The sequence below is a fragment of the Pichia membranifaciens genome (assembly GCF_001661235.1).
Source record: "Pichia membranifaciens NRRL Y-2026 unplaced genomic scaffold PICMEscaffold_5, whole genome shotgun sequence".
In the NCBI taxonomy this organism is placed as follows: Eukaryota; Fungi; Ascomycota; class Pichiomycetes; order Pichiales; family Pichiaceae; genus Pichia; species Pichia membranifaciens.
This window is the reverse complement of record NW_017566986.1, coordinates 1,012,435-1,030,639: the sequence shown is the minus strand read 5'-3', so window position 1 is coordinate 1,030,639 and position 18,205 is coordinate 1,012,435. Positions and strand designations below refer to the sequence as shown.

Sequence of the window (18,205 nt, the reverse complement as noted above, 5' to 3'; positions counted from 1 at the left end):
CCTCCGCAAGTGTGTGGATCAGGGTTGATCGCAACACCCCGAGCCGATCTCGTTGTAATACAAAGACAGTCACGACCATAAAAGCACCTGGCACAGAAACGAAGAAAAAACCACAGATAGAGGCACATAGAGCGACGCAATCGTGAAGAAAATAGATTGAATAGTAACACCCCCACATGAAAAAATGACTCTTGCAGATTACGAGAAAGACCCTAATCATATCACCAATGACTTTATAAAATACTACTACAGCAAGTTGAGCTCTGACTGCTCAAAACTCTATCAGTTGTACGCTCCGGATGCCGTGTTGAAACATATGGATCACACGTCAGACCCGTTCAAGGCCATATCAACCAATTATCATGATTTCGACAATATAAAGAAGTACTGGAAATCGCTTCCAAGTCTCTCAGGCGCAAAACTTGTAATATTAACCGTCAATACAATCCATAATTCAGACAACTCGCTTGTGACGAACGTTGTGGGTGAACTGCTTCTCAGGGAGGATTACGAAATTGAAAGTGTGATCTCACCAACCAGACTATTTACCCAAACATTCATACTTCAACCCCATCCATCGAAGGATAACTACGATATAAGAAGCGATATACTCACTTTTATACCGGATTCTGACTACATGAACGTTGAGTTGAACGGTGTGTCTACTTCTGTTTCACAGGACTCACATTCGGCAGATGCTTTCCAGAAGTCTGTAGAGGAGAAGCCAACGGAGTCAAGAGAACAAATTCAACAAGAGGTTGTTGAAACGCCACCCACATCTAAACTTAACAACGGCTTCAACGGTGCAGAAAATGGAACAAGCTCTGACAGCAAGAAATATACCAAAAACACCATCCCAACGTCGTCATCTCCATCCTCGCCATCCTCGTTGGCTACTGCAAATAACACCACAGAACAGAAGAAGTCTACTCCAACGTCCCAGCCTATCACAATCCCATCTTCATCATCATCAGAAATACCATCCTCATCGACAACAGCAACATCCGTCAACACGCTTACGAGATCGGCCGAAACCAATAAATCAAATGGTGTCAACCCTACCGCCACTACATCTTCTGAACCAGGTAAGAAAGATTTAACCACCAATTCTACTAAAATTCCAGCCCAGAATGGTACACAAGCAGCTGGAGGAGCTGAAAACCAAACTCATCCTCAACAAATTTCTACAGAAAACAAAAATCCTACACCAGTATCCTCCAACACTCCTCTAAGCACCACTACAATCAAATCTAACAAACCTTCTACAGAGGCCTCAAAATTACATTCTGCATCTCCAACGCCGCCACCTTCTTCAGCCCCTTCGGTAAAGCAAAAAGCATCATCGTCATCATCATCATCATCACCAGCAGCACCAGCGCAAGAGGCAAAGGCACCAGCAGCATCTCAACCGGCATCTTCAGCAAGCAGTACTTGGGCAAGTGCACTCAAAATCACTAATAAACCTGCATCTCCTCTACTGTCTCAGTCACAAACTGTGGCGCAACAGTCGCATTCTCAGCCTTCGCCAAAATCAGCATCCACTCAACTATCCAGCTCTGCAGCATCATCTTCTACTGTCACTTCTTCTGCATCTACTTCTGGGAATGCCAATCAACTCAACAGACCGCAGCTGTATGAAATTTACGTGAACTTCAAAAACAGTGCTGTTCCTGTTGATGAAATTGACTTAAAATCTGCATTTTCAAGCAATAAGTTTAAACACTTTACTATTGTTACAATAAATAAGAACAATACAGCAATTGTGGGATTTAATTCTCAAGAAGAGCAAGCTAGAGCATTGGCTTTGGGTAAGATTATCCAAGGTGAGACCCAGTTCGGTATAGACAAAAGGGAGAAAAAAACCAATGGCAAAAAAAGGTCGAGCACCTTCAAAAATGCCAACAAGAGAAATTGAGAGGACTACGGCTGGGTCCAATTGTATATCATTTAGAACTAAAAGGATGATGCATTTGCAAACCAGACCAAAACTATAAAAAAATATAGAAATATCAAACAAAAAGAAAAAAACTAGAAAAAAATAGAAAAAATTGACAAAAACTAGAAAAAATCAAAAAAAGCAAGTGAAATAGCATTGTATATCACACATGAAAGGTTCTCAGAGCAAGCATAGAATGTTTCCTTACAATATTCATATATCTTTGATATCTCTTTTTATAATTCAAAACCAAAAGCTCTTCATCCCCTTAATTTTAACTATTCAATATCCTAATAGCGTGTTTACTTCGATAGCTATCGCTATAAACTGATCATTTCATTCATTGTTTCAACCTTTGCATATACATTTCTATAGCGTGAATAAATTGAATGTAATGTAATATAGTATAACGAAAAAGCTTCTCTTCTTGTTCAAATTTGCTTTTGTTGATTAGATCATGCACCATGTATTATATCTTACATACAACCGGCGGGAGCTTTGTACATCTATACGCAAGTATATATGTCTAGCTACGAATGCGAAACGCTAGCTAGCTGAGAATTTCGTCAAGAACCTTCTGCTGCGTAGCGTCGTCGTCCACTCTGACGGACTTCAAGTTTAGTTTCCTCAAGGCGAATATGATCTTGTCTTTAGGAAAGCCCATGTCCTCGAAAATCCTGACAGTGTTCTTGTTGATCCCGTACTTCTCGCACTCGTCAATGTCGCCCTGAACGAGCTGCTGGCTCTCTACAAGCTTCGTGAAATCGGTGTAGTCTGTTTTCCCGGTTGGCTTGTAGTTGTCGTTGGGAGCATAGATCTTGGTCCAATTAGCGGCTGTTTCTGAAAACTTCTTTGGATCGGTCAAGTATAACTTGGCCACCTGCGCATCCTGTGGATCGGTGGGCTCCGGACTCTGAAGCAGGCTCTGCAACGAGATCAGTGAGCTCTTCAACGTCAAGATTGGTGTCCAAGCGTCCTTCAAGATATCCAAACAGATTGCCCCCGTCTGCGACGAGATATTCGGATGGAAAACCCTCGTGTCGAACTTCATGATCGGCGGCTTGAACGGGTACTCTTCCGGGATCTTGATGTCCACCTCAAAGAGACCTCCCTCGTAGGGGGTGCCCGGGGGCCCTACAAACGTGCCCTTGAGGTGTGAAAGATCACCGTCTTCCGCCATCTCTAACGTCACCCCAGACAATCTGTCCTTTCTCACGTCTTCAAGCTCCTTGGCAATTCTCTTGGCCCTGCTCATCGTTTCCGTGCTATGTCTCTGTGTCTCTGTGTCGAGTCTGATCCTCCTCTCCCGACCCAAAGCCCTTCTCTGATCACCTGTCCACCCATCCAGGTGACCCACTTTGATCGCTTGACCTCCCGCCGACCCCTACCTCTCTCCCCCAAACAAAGCTCCCCCGACGCACCGCCCCGTCTTCTCACTTCCCCTTCGGGCTCGCTGCCACGGCAGCTGCGTTTACAATGTTATGTATTGTATCATTTATCCGATCTGCTCGGGTGCTCTCATACACAGTACGCTACATTATAGGACCTGCCTCAAGCCACCAGACTCGCTGTTCAACGGATGGCCGTCGTTCAAGCTGTCCAAAAACGCATGCTCCCGTCTGTTTCTGGTCAAGAGCTGCTTGACAAGGAAGACGATCATGAACAGAACCGAGAGGCCGCCAGCAACGAGGTAGCAAATGCCTAGACCCATGTGCCTGCCGCCAACGACACTCGAGGTGGTGACAATCAGCGTCTTCGTGCCGCCGAAGATGGTGACGGGGTACCTCATTCCGATTTTGACCTGGTACTTCCCCGCATGTAGCACGTTGTCTTTCTCCTTGTTCTGTCCGTATAGCTTCATGAAACTTGGAAGAGCCGCTGTCTTCATCCAGTTCATGAGGTGCTCGTTGCTGGAGATCTCGGCGAGATCGTCCGCGGTGTAGCCTGAGGGATACCGCTCGAGCCAGTTGATGGGTGGAACGATTTCGGAAACGTTGTACTGACTGGTCTTGTATATTCCGAGATCGGACTTCCATGCGATTCCCTGGTGAGAGAAGCTGTAGTTCCTGGATGGATCGTCGACGTTCACGAGGTCCGAGAAGGTATCGTTGAAGAGCGAGTTGGCTACCAAGCCCGCAGGATAGATGATCTTGTTGTCCCGATACCGCATAGGCTCGCATTTGTCCGAAAGGTCATCCCACGACACCGCCTCTCCTCGCAGCTGGTTCCAGTCATACGACTCGACGTATTTTCTGTGGTTTTGGTAGAAGTTAGTCAGCTTGTAATACATAAAAAGGTTCCCCTTGATGTCTTCGGGAATCTCAAACTGCACGGTGCACACCTTCGAGTCCCCATCGTAGGACCACTGTGCCGATGACTTCTTTGTTCCCTTAAAATGGTAGTGGTAGTTGCGGCTAGCGATGTCACTAAGGTCCGACGAGGCCAGCGTATCGCAGTTGCTGTAGTTGATTTGCACGAGCTGCACCCGGTACGTCGTGAGAAATATTCCGATCCCAATCGGAAGGAAAATCACCGCCACCACCAAAAGAAGGGGAAGAACTACCTTGGCTGTCAAAACTGGCTGCCAAGACTTCAATCTCTGCTGTCTGAATGCAGTGTTGGGCGGTCTCCTTGAGTGGATCTTCCTCGCCACTCTTTCACGGAATTCCGAGTCGTCGTCCACGTCGTCGTCATCAGAAGCTCTTTTGAACCGGTTACGTATCCTGCTGAACATCTTTGTGCTGTCCAACTGTGCTGTGCTGATCTGTCGACAATTCTCCGACAAACTAGTTCCTATCCACTGCCGTCAAAGCCTGCAAACGGTGTGTTATACAGTGTCACCAAAGTTTCTCGTTTTCTCATGCAAAAAGCAAAACACGCCCCGCTCAAGAGCATGAAATTGTCATCTCGGCTTTTTTCCTAGGTAAACTACAGGTATGTTTGAATATAAAAAATGGATACATAATTATTAATAAATATGAACAGCTGCTTTGGCTTGCATTACCTGAAGTGCAAGCCTAAACAAACACGAGGTTCATGTACTGTTTTCAGCGGCAATTGGGGTGGCTGCTACGGTTCCGGAGTTGGAGGAAGAGCCCCGTACATGGGTGATCAACGTGGTGAGCAACTTTTCGATTTCCGGTGAAAGCTTGGTAAATGACAAGCTGGAAAATTCGTAGTCCTTGTTTTTTAACAATTCAATGAAGGTAACCAACAATCCCCACGGATGTGGTTTGTTGCAGATGATCCTCTCCAACAACACCCTCGTGATCAACTGCTGCACGTCTTGTTTCTTTTCAGCCCATAATGTCTTCGAACTGAAGAAGTTGAGGACGACGCAACTGAACCAATGAGTATGTGCATTCGGATATCTAAGGTTGTTAGAAATAGCTTGCAGCAACAAAAATTGCAACTCCACGTCTCCCTCTTGCATCAGCGAGGTCAATAACGAAACCTGCGAAGACTTGGAATTGAAGTTCAAACTGTTCTTTGGCCTCTCATCAACATACGAAATACCCGTGTACAAGACTAACGAGTTGATTAATGGGATGTCATACTTCACTTTTCTGAAACCTATCCCACCTTCGCTTACAGGTTCACTCAACTCCAATACAAGTAATATCTGTCTCAACAACGAGTTTGAAGGGATTCTCAGGTAATTGTCGACAGTCTTCTTGATATTCTTTTTCAGTAACAGCTGACTTGGGTCAGACGAAACGATAGGTGCAGTGCTTATTTCCGGCAATCTGTCGACCTTCAACCCTTGCTGGAATGGATCTGGGATAACCATGTCAAATGGAACGGCCGACAAAATAATATTGCGCAATTGGATGAAAGTCAAAGAAGTAGCGCAAATCAATGGGTTGAACCATTGAGTCAAGAACTCTGGGAAATCATGCAGCAATACTAACATAATTCTCAAGGTACCTTTGTAAATGACAGTAATGGATTCAGGAATATTCTTACCCTTCACGTACCCACTCTGAAATCTCAACAACGCAACTAATAGAAGAGAGAACTTCTCGCTGCATGAGTTTTCCCCATCATCGAGTTCGAGCATCGTTGGCATGAACATACGATGAGAAATCAAACAAATCCATGCGTATGTGAATCCGGGGAATGCTGCAGGCTGTAAACACAAGAAAACATCTGCCAATAATTGATAGATTTGGACAAATAGTCTATTTTGAGATTCTACCTCTCCAACAGAAGAAGCGAATGGAGCATATTTGTTTTGTTTCAATGTTGAAAGCTCGCAAATTAATGTGGAGAAGAATCTAAAGTATGGACGCTCATTGAAAGAGGCCTTGTTGGTTTCATGATCATTCGCAAATGCTAATAAAAATGCCGAACAGAATTTGGACAAGAAAGCAATCTTCACTTGATTATCACCAGCATTGTCGCTTTGAATCATCATTAATGTCACGACTAGTTTGGCTAATGAGTCAACAGCTGTATATGTTTCAATCGATGATTTCTTGAAATTGTCATTCTCTTTCACAAAAGAAACAACGGCGATCTCGGTTGCAACAGTAAAAAATTGAGTGAAAAGCTCAGGCTTATTGATAATACCTGACCCGACCAACTGTTCAATGAATGCAATTTGTAAATCGGAGCCACTTGAAAATTTATACAGCTTAACCCATTCAGAAAACATGTAAGCCATGTAATCTTTGACATCGGATGTCTTCAGAATACCGTTTTTTAACCTGGAAAGTGCATCTCCCTCTGGGCTTGCCAACTTCTCGAATAACTCTTTAACTTTACTCATACTTTGGATGGTTTCATCTGCACTGCCTAACAATTCGATGACTCTTACAAAATCAGATCTCAAAGCAATAGGTTGTTCACCAAAAACCAATTCCTCAATTAAATCGCAGGTGAACGAAATAACTTTTTGGTCTTTGTTTGCTTCGATACGTTTGCATAGAGAGTATGATAGATCGTTGAGAGAAATAAAGCCTTCCAGGACGAAAGTGGTTAGTACCTTGACATCTAACTTACGTTCATCATCAGAATTGAATAACCATGCAGTAATAAATCTAACGACAAAAGATGAAACATCACAGATATTCCCTAACATGAAAACAAAAGAATCAATCAGTAATTGGGATGGCCCAGCGACTCCGAATAGCGTGTTAAGAGCTATTTGAGCATATTTCATGTAAAGTTCTTGTTGGCCCAATCTTGTCAAAGCTTGGATTACTTCGACTAACAAGGACTTTATAGGTTCTGTTTCAGGAAGATTATCTGAGAGCCTTATATTTTTGTTGTCAATAGAGTTAATGGTCTTTATGATAGTCTCCAAATGTTGATTAATGAAATTCATTGATTGCTCTAAAATAGTACCAGGCACTTGGGCTGGTAGCTTAGCTTGTTGTGCCTGCGCCTGTTGTGCCTGTTGCGCTTGTTGTTGCTGCTGCAATAACAATTGTTGTTGTAAGAGCCTTTGCTTAACGTCTGGAGCTGCTCCTCCAGCAAGTGGGTTTTCGTTATTGAAATTGCTTGCAGGTAAACCTTCCGGTTGGCCAGAAACTCCAGCTCCTCTCGCCTTACCAAATTCGTCATATATACGGTACTGCTCATGTGAAATACCGCCCGGCTTAATACCTAATGGCTCAGGTAAAGTCATAGCGTATTTGGAGGCATTTTGCGTATCACAGAACAATTGATTTGAAGACGTTGATTTGAATTGTCTACGCAAAGCAATAGCTGGAAGCATTGCATCATCAAGATCATGGACTGCCTTTTCAACTGCCGCTTTTTGGATAATCGAAAGTGCCAATTGCAAATTGTCGTTGACTGCAACTGGTATTTGTTCAACAAATGAAGTATCAACTGGTGTGTTAAGAGAGTTCATGTACGTCTGTAAGTACTGTTGAACATTGGTTTGAATGGTATCTCGAATTAAATCAGTAGAAGAGGCTAAAATCAAATATTCCGCAAAATATCTTACGGTATTGATGTAAGCCTTCCTGATCTTAAAATCATCTACTTCAAAAGCAAAATCTTTCTGTATCAAGGTCTTGGTCGTGACAAGACAAACAGTGTTTGTTCTATGGACTAAAGGTGGCAAAAGATCTTTCACTGCTTTCGTGATAGACAATTGCAAAATACGTTTCAATGCAGGATGTGTTATGAAAATGGTATTTCCAATCAGGTTCTCAAAAGCCTGAGAAGATTGTTGTTGCTGTTGTTGCTGTTGCTGCTGTTGTTGTTGTTGCTGTTGCTGTTGTTGCTGTTGTGCATTCAATATTGCAGCCTGCTGTGCCAAAGGAGCTATATTGGCTATAGCTGGAGAATTTTGCAGACCATTACGATTGAGAAGACGTTGTTGCTGCACCTGTTGTAAAGCTGATTGTTGCTGCTGTTGTTGTCTCTGCAACAGAGCGTTTCCAAGATTTGCCATTTCAACAGTTGGAGTAATAGGAGGGATTCCTTTCTTTTCATTTAGTGCCATCTTAGCCATGTTCACAAGAATCTTTTGCGAATTGACCAAGTTTTCCAAAGCACCAGGTTGATGAGCTCTGATTACAGTGGAAGCCTCAATGTCATCCAACTTAATATTCAAGTCATTGCACAAAACCTCAATTTCAAACTTTAATGTCAATTTCAAGTCTGCAACGTCATACAATTCCTTTAAAACTTGTAATATGCCCAATAACCATGGATTTGGGTATTTGAAAACAGTTGAGTTTTTCGTGTGATCCAAAACTTTGCAAACAAAAGGAGCAATGTATTCAAGTTTTCTTTGATCATAACCTTCTACTAACAAGGACTTAAAAGCAATATCTTTACGTAAAATTGGATGATCATTTGATAATGAGATTCTACCCAACCACGCTCCCAAGTTTTTCAGATGAGTTTTTTCAGTGGAAGTCAAATCAGACACAGATGAAGAAGGGTCGCTATATGTTTTGTTCAATAGTGACACAATTTGTCGGATTGTCACTATCAACACATAGGTATAGAAATCATGAGCGTTAAGTTTTTCAACAATAGCAGCATAAAGTTCCTGATTGTTGAGTTCCAATTTTGCCCTTTGGTTAACAAGATATCTAGCAAACCACTTATAGTGGTTAGGTTGCAATAAGCCCTTCATCTCATTAACTCTAGATTCCACGTTGGTTACACTGGCATTATTAACCATAAACAACAACCGGTCAGAAACCTCATTAGGTGGAAGCTCCTGAGTTACAATGCCATAAGTTAACTCCGGAATAGCAATGGAAACGTACTTTGAGACCAATACTGGATCATCATCTAGAGCATTATTTTTCAAATTCTTGTCTGACACCTGTGGAGAGTCACTTGCTGCGGGCACAATTTTACCTGATGCAATATTTTGACATACGTCAAGCAATTCAGGTTGACTTTTTAATGCTGGAATTTCGCAAAGCATTGAACAGAATTTTGGAAATTCAGGAAGTCTCTTCATGAATGAATACAATGCCTGAATGGCAAACTTGAACATTTTGCTTTGAGCCGGTTCTCTGGCCGATTCTAAAATATAACGCAACGCAATAGAGAGCGCAGAACCTTCAAGTAGTTTTGAAACAATTGTGTTACCGAATAATACTGAAGTAGTTGCTAATGCATCAACAGGGTATTCGGGGAAAAATCTGTATTCATCTAATAAAGAATGGATCATGCATGCAAAAACATCTTGGTCATGAGGGTTATCTGAGTTTTTCAACCTTTGAAGCATGTGAACAACGTCTTTAATTTCTATTTCCTTCTTATACATTTTCTGGTAGTATAACTTCATCTCCTTTTCCACGCCGACTGAGAAAGTGTTGGTGGAACTATTCATCAAAATAGCGGCATCGTGGCCTTGCCCGAAATTGATTAATCTTGGATAAGCTTGTAAACACAAAGTTTGCAAGTTTCTCAACTTCTCAAACAACTCTTTTGGTAATTGCTCCGATGACAAGGTAGTTAGTAAGAAGTAAACTGTTTCAAGATTCAGAGATTTAAGGGCTCTTTTACCTTGTTGTGCATTTTCATATTCGACTCTAGCTTGTTTCTCCAGATAGTCGACAATCGTAGCTGATACTAAATTCGCATTTAGCTCCAGTTGTTTATCAATGAATGCTTTGAAATTTTTCCAACCATATTGAGAAAAGATAACTGAGATTGTAAAACCCTCTTGGAAATCAGAGCAATTTTGCAAAATTGAAATGATGACAGTATCGTCTTTGAAAGAAGCTGTTAAACTTGCAATTTTATGTATTGATTCTTGGTTCTTTCTTAACTCCAAGTATTTGAGTAGTAGCTTACCAAACTCCTTGGCATTATACTCCTCGAATAAAGCAAAAATTGCACTCAAATATGGGGAGTTTATATCTAGCAAATTGATGAAGAAGTTTTGCATGATGTTTATGATGATCTCATTTTCCTCTCCATTTGGATTATCATGCAAAAGGTGTAAACATGCTAAAATCATATACTCTGAAGCAGCTCTCAAATCTTTGTTAAAAATTTGAGAAACGATATTATCATTTAGCCTTGAGAAGCTTAATAAAGCGACTGTTTTTATCTCAAGCATAACAATATATTTGTAATACAGCAATAAATGTCTCACGTTTGATTCCGTCTGCAAAATTGGAGTCAATTCGAGGCTGAACAGATCGATTGCTCCTGCGTTAGGATCCAGGTTGTTCAACTGGACAAAAACCTGAGTCAAAAGCTGAACATTCGAGAACTTACAAAGTTTGCTCAAGAAATTATCAATGAGATTATCGGTTTGTATGGAGGCAAAAAATTGTGACAATGATATATTAGTGATTGTGTATCTTGTTGAATCAAACATCTGGAGTATTTTATCGAAAGATGCATCCCAGTCGACTTGGCTTTTAACTCTATTGATCACCTGCAACATCCTAGCACCTCTAGCGGTAGCCTCAGGTAGGCTGGTTGCAGTAAGTAAAGAGCCGGTGCTTGGTTCATTGCTTTTGTCTATAGTACTTCTCTGGGACCCTGGATAAAGCGTTTCAGATAATAAGATTACGACCGAATCTGTCAAATTACTTTCAGGTTGAATTGCCAGCAAATCTGATAGTAGTTTGTCTGGGGAAGATTTTGTGTTGCAGAATTCCAATATTAAATCTTTATAATTCATCTTTTTCACTGTATCTAAGAATTGATTGATGACTGTGTTGACTTTTTCAAATTTGGTCTGGTAAGGTAATTTTTCAGGAACGGTACCTGTTTTCTTGAAACTTTCCGAGATATGTGATAATACAATGAATTTGTGAGGTGCAGAAAAAACTTTTGAGCTTAGAAAAAGTCTTAAGAATGTCGCTAGATTGTCTCTTGTTGAGGATTTCGAACTTTCTAATAAATCTAACCACTGGACGACGCCGGATGAAAGCTTAACGTAAATAGTAGGTAAATCTTCGAGTAAAGAGCTGTATTTCTCTTCTAGATGGTTGTTTAGAATGAACTGTTCAATAGAAAGGGAAATCAATAAGGATTGAAATTCGGTTAAATTGAAGAAAGATAGAAACTTGTCAAGAGTGAAGATCAGGAACTGAGATTCTGGAACTAGTAAAGCCTGGGATATAAACGAGACTTTTTCTAATTCTACTAGTGTGAGGTAGTTTAGCTCGTGTTTTAGGACCTTGTGAGTGTAAGAGTGCTGGTAGTCGATGCTCTTGTCCTCTACTATTTCAGTGGATATCTGGTTGATTAATCTTCTGAGAAAAATAGGAAAGATTTCTTGGTGTTTGTCGAGGATAGTATGTATCTGGTGGATGATCTGGATACAATTGTCCTTGTTTAGCTCTGTTATTAGGATCGAAAGCTGAGATAGTATGGCCCTGGTCAAATCTTTCGATAGGGGGCTTGTTTTGAACAGGGGTGACGTTGTGGTGGTTGTAGTTGATGTGGACACGCTGTTATTGATGCTGATTGGATCAGGCGAAGTCGCCTTTCTGTTGTTACTGATTTTAACAAAAGTCAAAACGAAGTAGTAACGTGAAGGAGGAAGCTGTAAATATTAGTGCTGATTCAGGCCTCTGGCTGGTGGAACGAATAGCGGAAAAGTATATAGAAAATAGGGGAGGGATGTGGTGAGCGTGCTGGAGGTCCTCTTGATGTTAGTGGTGGTTACAGGAAAGGCGGGGCGACGGCGGATGGTTGGTTTGCCAGGGCCAGCTCCAACCTCCTGTCTGGCTCAACTCATGCGCAGATGCGAATCTGGTAGTCGCCATCGTTTCTGCTCCCTTCTGTGCTAGAAAACAACGACCCCCACCATTGCGACGACGGAAACGCCGCCGCGACGGCAAGACCAAGGTTACGCAGCCCGTGGCAAAGCTAGGGAAAGAAAAAAACGTCACTTTCCGCTGACGTAAGCGAGATTGTTTCATCTCCTCGAGAGGCGTGTCAAGCTACTGGACAGGGGTTGATTTCGTGTCATCATCAGGGGCCATTTGTTCAAGAGAAACGGAGGATTACTCTGCCGGAAGACCACGGAGGGGGAAAGAAACGACACACACAGACAAGAGGAAGCAAGGAATGGCAATGGTTGGGAGTATTTCGGTTCTGAGTCTGTCTTTGGTGCTGCTTATCCAGTTTTTCACGGCATCAAGTGCTGCAGTGGGTGAACTTGCTGAGTTTTCTCTCCCGAATTTGGTGTCTATATCGTCGATCGAAGAGCTATCGAGCCGGTGGATAAGGTCGGGGGATACCGAGTACGACGAAGGTCGTATAGTGCTCACTCCGAAGCCAAAGCACATTGTTTCGAAGGACGAAACAGGGGTGCAGCTAGGGTCGATCTGGTCGGCGCATTCTCCGGCGTCACAGTTGGATGCGTTCACAATCGAGTTGACGATCCGCTCGCTGGGCAGCTTCGGGTTGACGAATGCAGGACTGTCCCTATTTCTTGTTGATAAAGGCTCTGCCAGTCTGGGACAGTCGAACTTCGGCGGGCCGGTCGTCTACAAGGGTCTTCAGTTGCTAGTCAACATGGACGAAAAGCTCGGCCCGGTATTGAGGGTCTACTTGAATGATGGCAAGAGCATCAATCTTGCCACGGACTACCTTGGGGCATACAGATACGAGTTCCAGGGCTCCCATGTTCCGTTGACGATGAAGGTGGCGTATGAAAACAAGTTTTTGAAGGTTACGTGCGATAACAAGCTGCTATTTCAAACAGATAAGGTGAACCTCTCCAGTTTGTTGAGTGGCGATCTCAAGCTAGGAATCGCCGCGTCGTCGCCGAAGAACTTGAAGTTTCACGAACAGTTTGAGATTCTGAAGCTCACCAGTTACGATTCGGCAACTGCAGATATGAAGGACGACAACGACGAGACCTTGGTGGCCAAGCACGCAGACTCATTGGACAGCAGAGATGGAACTGGCGCAGCCAAGTTCCTCCAACAACAGCAAAAACTGAGGGAAAAACTGGCTACATCCAAGTCTGGAGTTGACCCCGGATCCTCTTTTTCATCTCCTTCCTCCGAATCGTCCTCCACAAATGAAGAGCTTGAGTATGTCAAAACGAGGCTTGAGTCTATCATAAATTTGGTTCAGAAAAACGGACAGGCAAGGTTGCTGGAGGAGTTTTCTCAGCTTTCTAACACCATAGAAAAAATGTCACAAAGCCTCGCTTTACTGCAAGATCAATTCGGGACCTTAAACAACAAATACAACGAGCTTTCCAACATGTTTAAGAAGCAGTCCGATCTGCTCGACAACTACGACACAACCCTGCGCTCGTTTGACAAGGTCATGCAGAACCAGCTTAAGAGCTCAGATAGCTTGGACAGCAAACTGTCCACGTTGTCCTCCTACTATTCGAGTTCCATGAGAGATAACTCGACTCCGGATTATAGTGGCGCAGACTCTATCAGCAAGCTCAAATCGCTAATCTACATGATTTTTTTGCCCTTGTTAGCATTGGTTGCTCTCGTTGCGTTATGGATTCACAGACTCAGAAACGATATCAAACATTCGAAAGTTTTATAGACAATAAATGAAAATAACGATCACAGCTTATTTTTGTACTGGAAAGTATAATTATAGTAATACATATAGAAATTAGTAAACTGGCTAGACTTACAAAAACGAAGGCTTGCAGCTTCTGATGTTGGAAAACCCCAAAGCGTTCGGGTTTGGTTTCCTTTTGATCTTCACTACCTTTGAAGTAATGATACCATTTTTGCTTTTCGCCTCATTCTGTAGCCTCATGCTCTTGTGGACCCCATAAAGCTTATTCTGTATTGCCAAAAGCTTGGGATCATCAACGGCAAACTCCTTTTCCAGCACAATTTCCTGCTCCTTATTAAACTCTGAATCGCCTCCAAACCTGCTAGATGGTATCATTTTTGAGGCAGCCGCAGCACCTTCTGCCGCCTCTTTCTTTTCTTCCAACTCTGCCTCCTCTAATTCGCTGGGAGAGATCTCTAACTCTTCCTCGTACTCGGGTATGGCGTTCTCTTTCTCAATGAGTTCATCTTCCTGCCTCAGAAGCTCTTCCCCATAAATTTCCTTGGCAATTTTGCTCTTTTCGCCATTGACAAGAAAATCCAGGTTGTCGGGCACGGCACCAAATTTCACCCTGTACTCGTTTCTCTTATCCTCCTTGGCCGTGTCCAGCTTGACCATATCTTGTCTTATCATGGAACGTTTTTGCTGCAATTTTCTGAACTTTTTGTTTCTCAAATTTTTTAGCCTTTCATATGTGGTATAACTCATTACATTTTCATTTTGGTTCCTCAGTGAATCGATCAACTTTTTGTTGCCCAGCTTATCGTTCCAGTATAAAAGCCACTGATAGTTTCTGATGACGCGCTTGTTATTCACAAACTGGTTCAAGATGACCTCTCCGTGCAAGTACTCGATATCGTCTATGGTCTCGTTCATCGAATCCGAGAACCATGAGGTGTTTGTGTTCGAAGCCTTGAACCCAAGTTTTTTGTTGAGATTCAGTTTCCGGATTAACTGCTCTGCCATCTCGATATTATAGTAGGGCAATCCGTTCATCAACGAACGCTCTGTTCCTCCCTGTATGGTATCTCCGAGGACCTTCAACCCGTTGTGGGAATCGTAGTAGTTGACGTTGGACGAGGTGTCGTTTTTGATTGGTAATCGCACCATTCTCGAGTTCAAGCCTGAGGAGTTGATATTCGGCATGTTACCTGCCAATGAGGAGATGCTGCAGCTATCTCGAGATCCGAGGGCATTGAGGATATATTTACTGGAGTTTGAGGACGATAAGTCTTCGTGCTTGAACCCCCATTGGTAGCTGGGGATCTTGGACAAGTTGTTGATGGGGACTCCTCCATTGTGGCCGATGCCATGTCCGACAAGCACTGTTGGGTTTCTCAACTTGCTGTTGCTGGCATTGGTCGATGCTGAGCCGTCAGCTAGACTCAAAATACCCTGTCCGTTGTTGTCGTGGCTGGAATTGGCGGCGCCAAACTCGTCTATGCTGTTCGAGTGGCCAATGTCGTGGTCGTAGTCGTCATGGGTATGATTGGAAATTCCAATGCCGCCGTCATTGAGGTTGCTGCTGCTGTTGGCGCCGATAGCACCGCCAACGGAAGCGGAGCCTAGGTCGTCTGAGTCGAAAAAATCGATATGGGAGACTTGCTGCCCAGAGAGATGGCTGTTGTTGCTTGAAAGGGCGTGTCTTGGCAGAATCAGACCCTGGTATGTATCTAGGTTTGTGGTTGAGTTGATGATGGCCAACCGCTCGTTCAGAATAAGCGGAAGGTCGTATATCTTGGCAAGCCGTTCCAGCTTCCTGTCAAGATGTGACTCCGAGGTGTCTTGCTGCCGGTCCTGCCGAGAAGACATGATAGGGCACAGGGAATCAAAAGCAGAGGATAAATTAAGGCGGAGGAGGCGGAAAAACAGCCTCTAGTGTGGAACAATGGGCCGATGAGAGGTATTAACTGCCGGAAAGAGTAAACGGTGACAAAACATGTCACTGCACAACCACACCCCTGCAGAACTAAGGCACTTGAAAACGAACAGGGGCTGATGGGAGGGGGGAGAGCAGACGGTGCTAGCGAGCAAGAGCAAGTGGGTGGAGACCGATCGATAGCCTCAGCAGCGGCAAAAAGAAAAAATTCGGATATGCACGGGCCGACGCGTCGCAGAAACTAAAACAAGGCAGCGCGCCCGTGCACCGAACAGAAAGTTTGCACAGCTGCAGATTTGTTTCCGCTCTTTGATTTTACTCCTGCACGTCTGGGCCGGGTTGCCAAAAATAGCTCTCCTGCACATGCGGGTGCGCCTGCTCGCCGACCAGTAGCGACTGACGCTACCGCATTGGGTGGTAATGCCGTCTCCCGAGCCGAGCGGTGCATTTCAGCATCCGCGAGCCGCCCCCAAATGGACCCAAGTAGGTTGGGTTGGGCACAGCACCCAGAAGCAAAAACAAAACAAAAAAGTCGGTGGCGTTAGCAGCGACTAAAAGTAGCGAGGGTTTGAAAATCTCTCCCTCAAGTCATGAGAGCAAAAGAAATGCAATACAGGTTTTAGGAATTTTTTAAAGCCATTTTTTCATTTTTCATACTTCATCTATATAGTAATAGAAAATTAAAATTATAAGATTAAAATATAAATGTAATTAAAATAATAGCTCACGCAATATTAGTACCCCAAAATTTAGTTTATTATGATAATAAAATACAGACTGTTATACTTATAACAAGTAGACAGCAGCACCTGCAGCAGCAGCTAAACCGGCAACACCAATCTTAGCAGCACCATCAGTGAAGACGGAAGCGGAAGACTTTGGTGCGGTGGATGGAGCAACAGAAGTGGTGTGGACAATGGTACATGGGCAGTCAGTGATGGTCAAAGTGGTAGCACTGGTGACAGTGTAAGTCTTACCGTTGGTAACAATGGTAGTAGCTTCTGGGCAGTAGGTGGTGAGAGCAGTGACGACTTCAGTGACGGTGGTGTCGTTAGAGAAACCGGCAACAGCGGAACCAGCAAGGGCAAGAGGAGCTAAGAATTTGAATTGCATTGTTAGAGGGTGATAAGCGAAAGACTAGAACAGTTAGATGTTTGTTGTGAAAGAAAGAGAAGAAAAAAACAGAAGGCAAAAGGTAGGGAGAAAACGGAAGCTAGAGAGGAGAAGAAAAAAGGGTGGGAACCACATGCTTTTATAGAAAAAAGGAGACCCTGTGTGACCAGTTCCATCCAGCACTCTCGGGTCTCCTCCAGCGTGCCCAACCTCTGCTCACCACCTCTTCCGAAGCTTTTCCCGTGCCATTTGTTTCTTTTTTCCACCCAACGCGGTACTCTATCGAGGTCACCGGTACCGCATCGGGCAAAACCCAAACACGGCGCGATGCATAGGCGCGCCGGCTTGCTTGGGCAACCAGGCGGCCGGGATGCAGAAGAGGAAAAAAAAAAGCGGCCGGGTGCCGGCGGCTGCTAAAAATAGTAGCCCGCAGCGGCGGTTGCAGAGTCCCGGGCACGGTCTGGTGAGGGTACATGCGTATGTGCGGGGCGGCCCCGCGACGGCGGCGAGTACTGCCTGCTGTTTTTCCACGCTTTTCTACGGCTCGGGAGTAGTTGTTGTTGTTGTTGTCACTGCCTGTGGGCGTGGGCGTGGGCGTGGTGAGCATGGGGCGTGAACAAAAGCCTACTATATTTACCTGTGCGTGGGCGTGGGCAAAGCGAGCAGCTGCCTGGCAAGCGCACATACCGCTACATAATACGTGGGTTATTATCGTTGTCGTTGCCACTACGATCGCCTCTGCCGCTGCCGCTCCTCCTATTGTTGTTGTTGTTTTTGTTGTTATCCTCCTCGGCGGTGTTCATATCCGCCCACCACTACGTAAGCCCACCGCAATAGCGCACGGCAAAGCAAAAAATTTGTCCCGCCCGTCCTCGCCCTCGTCCCCCAGCCCGGCTGCCCGGCTGCCCGCATGTAGCACGACGCACGCCAGCGAGGATCCGGACGCCTTCGGTGGGCCCAGCGGGGACAGACTACTAAGATCAGGCGGGCGACCTGGTGCTTGACTCACGCCCTCCGACTGCCGTTTCTGGCCCGTCCGCCCCCAGACCGCAGCAGCGCTGGTCTCTGGTGCGTGGCTGCCGGCAGATCCTCGGCACAATTGCGTTAGTGCATGGCGTCCATGGCAGCGGCGATCGCGGTGCACTCATCTAATTAATTGCTTGCAGGCACCAGATATCTGTCTGTGTGTCTGTGTCTGTGCTCTGCGTGGGCCCTTTTCGGATGATCTTCGTGCTCATTTTCGCCCGGCCCCAGCTTCCTTCGGCAGCTCCAGCACAATTGCACAC

General features: G+C 44.4%; 7 protein-coding genes across 7 annotated transcripts; 3 read left to right on the top strand and 4 right to left on the bottom strand.

Annotated features, from left to right (window-relative positions):
* The first annotated feature begins 15 nt into the window (after positions 1–15).
* PICMEDRAFT_17798 (hypothetical protein) lies at positions 16–2,015 on the top strand. Its single transcript, XM_019161746.1, has one exon. It carries the CDS (start codon positions 185–187, stop codon positions 1,913–1,915), a length of 1,731 nt encoding a protein of 576 aa, XP_019016449.1. The 5' UTR covers positions 16–184; the 3' UTR covers positions 1,916–2,015.
* A 471-nt stretch (positions 2,016–2,486) lies between these two features.
* PICMEDRAFT_36166 (hypothetical protein) lies at positions 2,487–3,191 on the bottom strand (the record flags this gene model as incomplete). The annotated part of the gene is made up of 2 exons (XM_019162991.1): positions 2,487–2,639; positions 2,688–3,191. 2 exons carry the CDS (start codon positions 3,189–3,191, stop codon positions 2,487–2,489), a joined length of 657 nt encoding a protein of 218 aa, XP_019016448.1.
* A 282-nt stretch (positions 3,192–3,473) lies between these two features.
* On the bottom strand, positions 3,474–12,369 carry PICMEDRAFT_74098 (hypothetical protein; the record flags this gene model as incomplete). The annotated part of the gene is made up of 3 exons (XM_019164678.1): positions 3,474–4,685; positions 5,040–11,927; positions 12,337–12,369. 3 exons carry the CDS (start codon positions 12,367–12,369, stop codon positions 3,474–3,476), a joined length of 8,133 nt encoding a protein of 2,710 aa, XP_019016447.1.
* A 14-nt stretch (positions 12,370–12,383) lies between these two features.
* Positions 12,384–14,043, top strand: PICMEDRAFT_17792 (hypothetical protein). Its single transcript, XM_019161744.1, has one exon. The coding sequence runs from the start codon at positions 12,455–12,457 to the stop codon at positions 13,904–13,906; it is 1,452 nt and encodes a 483-aa protein (XP_019016446.1). The 5' UTR covers positions 12,384–12,454; the 3' UTR covers positions 13,907–14,043.
* On the bottom strand, positions 13,989–16,226 carry PICMEDRAFT_17791 (hypothetical protein). The gene has a single exon (XM_019161743.1). The coding sequence runs from the start codon at positions 15,737–15,739 to the stop codon at positions 13,997–13,999; it is 1,743 nt and encodes a 580-aa protein (XP_019016445.1). The 5' UTR covers positions 15,740–16,226; the 3' UTR covers positions 13,989–13,996.
* A 366-nt stretch (positions 16,227–16,592) lies between these two features.
* Positions 16,593–16,919, bottom strand: PICMEDRAFT_74095 (hypothetical protein; the record flags this gene model as incomplete). The annotated part of the gene is made up of 1 exon (XM_019164677.1): positions 16,593–16,919. The coding sequence occupies one exon, from the start codon at positions 16,917–16,919 to the stop codon at positions 16,593–16,595; it is 327 nt and encodes a 108-aa protein (XP_019016444.1).
* Positions 16,920–17,524: 605 nt separating this feature from the next.
* On the top strand, positions 17,525–17,923 carry PICMEDRAFT_13051 (hypothetical protein; the record flags this gene model as incomplete). The annotated part of the gene is made up of 1 exon (XM_019160006.1): positions 17,525–17,923. The coding sequence occupies one exon, from the start codon at positions 17,525–17,527 to the stop codon at positions 17,921–17,923; it is 399 nt and encodes a 132-aa protein (XP_019016443.1).
* Positions 17,924–18,205: the final 282 nt, after the last annotated feature.

What these genes read in the sequence shown, in the direction of transcription:
- PICMEDRAFT_17792 (XM_019161744.1), top strand. Translation starts at nt 12,455, where the DNA reads ATGGCAATGGTTGGGAGTATTTCGGTTCTGAGTCTGTCTTTGGTGCTG.
- PICMEDRAFT_17798 (XM_019161746.1), top strand. Translation starts at nt 185, where the DNA reads ATGACTCTTGCAGATTACGAGAAAGACCCTAATCATATCACCAATGAC.
- PICMEDRAFT_17791 (XM_019161743.1), bottom strand. Translation starts at nt 15,739, where the DNA reads ATGTCTTCTCGGCAGGACCGGCAGCAAGACACCTCGGAGTCACATCTT.